General features: G+C 46.3%; 1 protein-coding gene across 1 annotated transcript; it reads right to left on the reverse strand.

Moving 5' to 3' along the window:
• Positions 1 to 219: 219 nt before the first annotated feature.
• Positions 220 to 2,430, reverse strand: LOC142765848 (uncharacterized). Its single transcript, XM_075867655.1, has one exon. The coding sequence runs from the start codon at positions 2,428 to 2,430 to the stop codon at positions 505 to 507; it is 1,926 nt and encodes a 641-aa protein (XP_075723770.1). The 3' UTR covers positions 220 to 504.
• Between the last annotated feature and the right edge of the window lie 214 nt (positions 2,431 to 2,644).

Below are 2,644 nucleotides of genomic sequence, written 5' to 3' on the forward strand. Positions count from 1 at the left end.
TAAGACCAGCGACAGCGACAAAGTGCGAGTCAAGAACACCGATCGTGTTCGAGAGTACTGATGACGCGCGGGTAACACGGACGAGACGCGACCCAAAGAAGCCGAGCGGGGAGCGCAAACGTCTTCAATGCGTTTCGCCTCCCGTGTCTGCGTTTCAAAATCGACGTATGTAACTGCGCGGTAGTAAACACGGACGACAAGAAGATACAAGGACAAGCGCAGACTATCAACTGAAGGTTTATTTTTCACAAACCACATATATATGACTGAAACAGAAACAGAAAACACGAAAATCAACAAAAACTGATGACTTAGCACTTAACAATCGACAAAACGTGAACGTTTGACAAAAGCAGATTCAAGGACCATGTGCGCCACTTGCCAGATACCGTAGCTCTTTATCTAAAAGAGCTAACGACGGTTTGCTGACGCAGTGTTCTGGTTCCCGTGCCATTTTTTCCGCTTCGACGATCATACGGGTATGATCGTCTTTGTGCCTGAACATTACGACCGTGCTTTCGAACTGCGCAAGGCAGCCACACCTACTGATGTGCTGAGCCAAAAACCCTCATTGCCAGTGCGCACATTGCGTGCGTGCTCGCGCAGGCGCTCATTTAGGCATCTCCCAGTCTGCCCGATGTAACACGCACCACAAGATAGCGGAATTCTATATACTACATTCATGTCACATCTGACAAACTGGGTTTTATGCCTGACAGTGCAAGCTTGTTTGGGCCTATTGTTTACACATGTCATTTTGGCTAGCTGAGAGAGCTTGTAAGGTGCCGAAAAAACGACCTTTACGCCCATGCGCTGACCGAGCTTTTTTATCTTGTGAGATAGCTGGTGCTTGTAAGGGATTACCGCGACTTTGTCACGTTTGCTTTTGTCTCTGTCATTAGTGCTCTCTCTGCTTCTGGGCTTTTTCTTCTTTTTTATTGTTTCTGCCACAGAAATGAGAAGCGAATCCGGGTAGCCAGCTTCTTTCAGACGCTCAACTTGATTTTGGAAGCTTGTTTCCATCATATGGAAACATGATCTGTCCAGGGCATTAGTGAAGCAGGTGTTCACTATGCCTCTCTTAACCAATTTGCTATGCGCTGATTTAAAAGACAAAAGCGGTTTCATAGCGCGAGGCTCATACATCCAGCATGCGTGATTCACGCTGAACAAAAGTCTCATGTCTAGGAAGCGAATCGAGTTGTTCACTGGGAGTTCATGGGTCAGTACGAGTGGACTCAAGCAGTCACTAAAAACTTCAATTACATCAGATGACAACCCCATTACTCTAGCAGATTCACACTTAAAAACCACCAGGTAGTCGTCGACGAACCTGAAAATTCTCACAACTTCCTGGCAACTCAGCCGCTCTTTCAAGTTCCTGTCGAACTTCGCAAGCAACAAATCACTCAGAATCGGTGCAATCGAAGATCCTATTGAAACGCCATTATTTTGATAAACATCACCGTTCCATTCTACAAAGGTAGAGGTCAGATAGGTAGCTAGCAGGTCAAGAAAACTGCTAACACTGACACCAGCTGCATTCTGGAACGTTACGTGGCCCATTATATCAACACATTCTTCTATGCATGAATACAAAGCGTCACGAGGGAGAGAATAATATAAATCTTTGATATCTATGGAAAAAGCACTCAAAGTGTAGTTAGAATACTCTTTGAAGAATTCAGTGACCTCCCTTGAATTCCTGACTAGAAAGGGATCATTAATCTCTAAAAGTTTCAACTTTTTCTGCAAAAACATCCCTAGGGCGTTTTGCCAAGAACCCTTCTCTGTAACAATGACACGAAATGGCACGTCGGCTTTGTGTGTCTTTGCCGAAAAAAACATCTCTAGGGCCAACTTCTCACTTTTTTCTATCTTTTTTGCTATTTCAGACAGGTTAAGCTGCGTGCACAGTTTTTTCGCCTTAGATTTGACTTTAACCAGGTCAATACCACTGCACTTTTGGAAGACGGATGTGACCGCACTTACAGCTTTCTTCAGGTACAAGTCTTTGTTGAGGACCGCGAAGCCTCCCTCCTTGTCCGAAGGCACCACGCACAGTTCGTTGTCTCGTAGATGTGAAATTGTCCTGCTTAAAGGAAGACTACTTGCGCACGGCTTAACTTGCTGCAGCACATCAACTCCTTCAGACACGCACCTGTTACAGTCTTCTTGTGGAGCAAGGCTTGAAACACGTCTCACTATGGCCAGAAGATCCGGTGCGGTGTACTTCTTGTCTACGGCATACTTGGGGCCTAAGCTCAACGTCCGCCGTACGAAGTCTGGAAGAACTACGTCACCACACGTGTGCACAACACCTTTGAACACCTTTGACGTAGTTCTTCCAGACTTCGTACGGCGGACGTTGAGCTTAGGCCCCAAGTATGCCGTAGACAAGAAGTACACCGCACCGGATCTTCTGGCCATAGTGAGACGTGTTTCAAGCCTTGCTCCACAAGAAGACTGTAACAGGTGCGTGTCTGAAGGAGTTGATGTGCTGCAGCAAGTTAAGCCGTGCGCAAGTAGTCTTCCTTTAAGCAGGACAATTTCACATCTACGAGACAACGAACTGTGCGTGGTGCCTTCGGACAAGGAGGGAGGCTTCGCGGTCCTCAACAAAGACTTGTACCTGAAGAAAGCT

Source organism: Rhipicephalus microplus, chromosome 6 (genome assembly GCF_043290135.1).
Source record: "Rhipicephalus microplus isolate Deutch F79 chromosome 6, USDA_Rmic, whole genome shotgun sequence".
In the NCBI taxonomy this organism is placed as follows: Eukaryota; Metazoa; Arthropoda; class Arachnida; order Ixodida; family Ixodidae; genus Rhipicephalus; species Rhipicephalus microplus.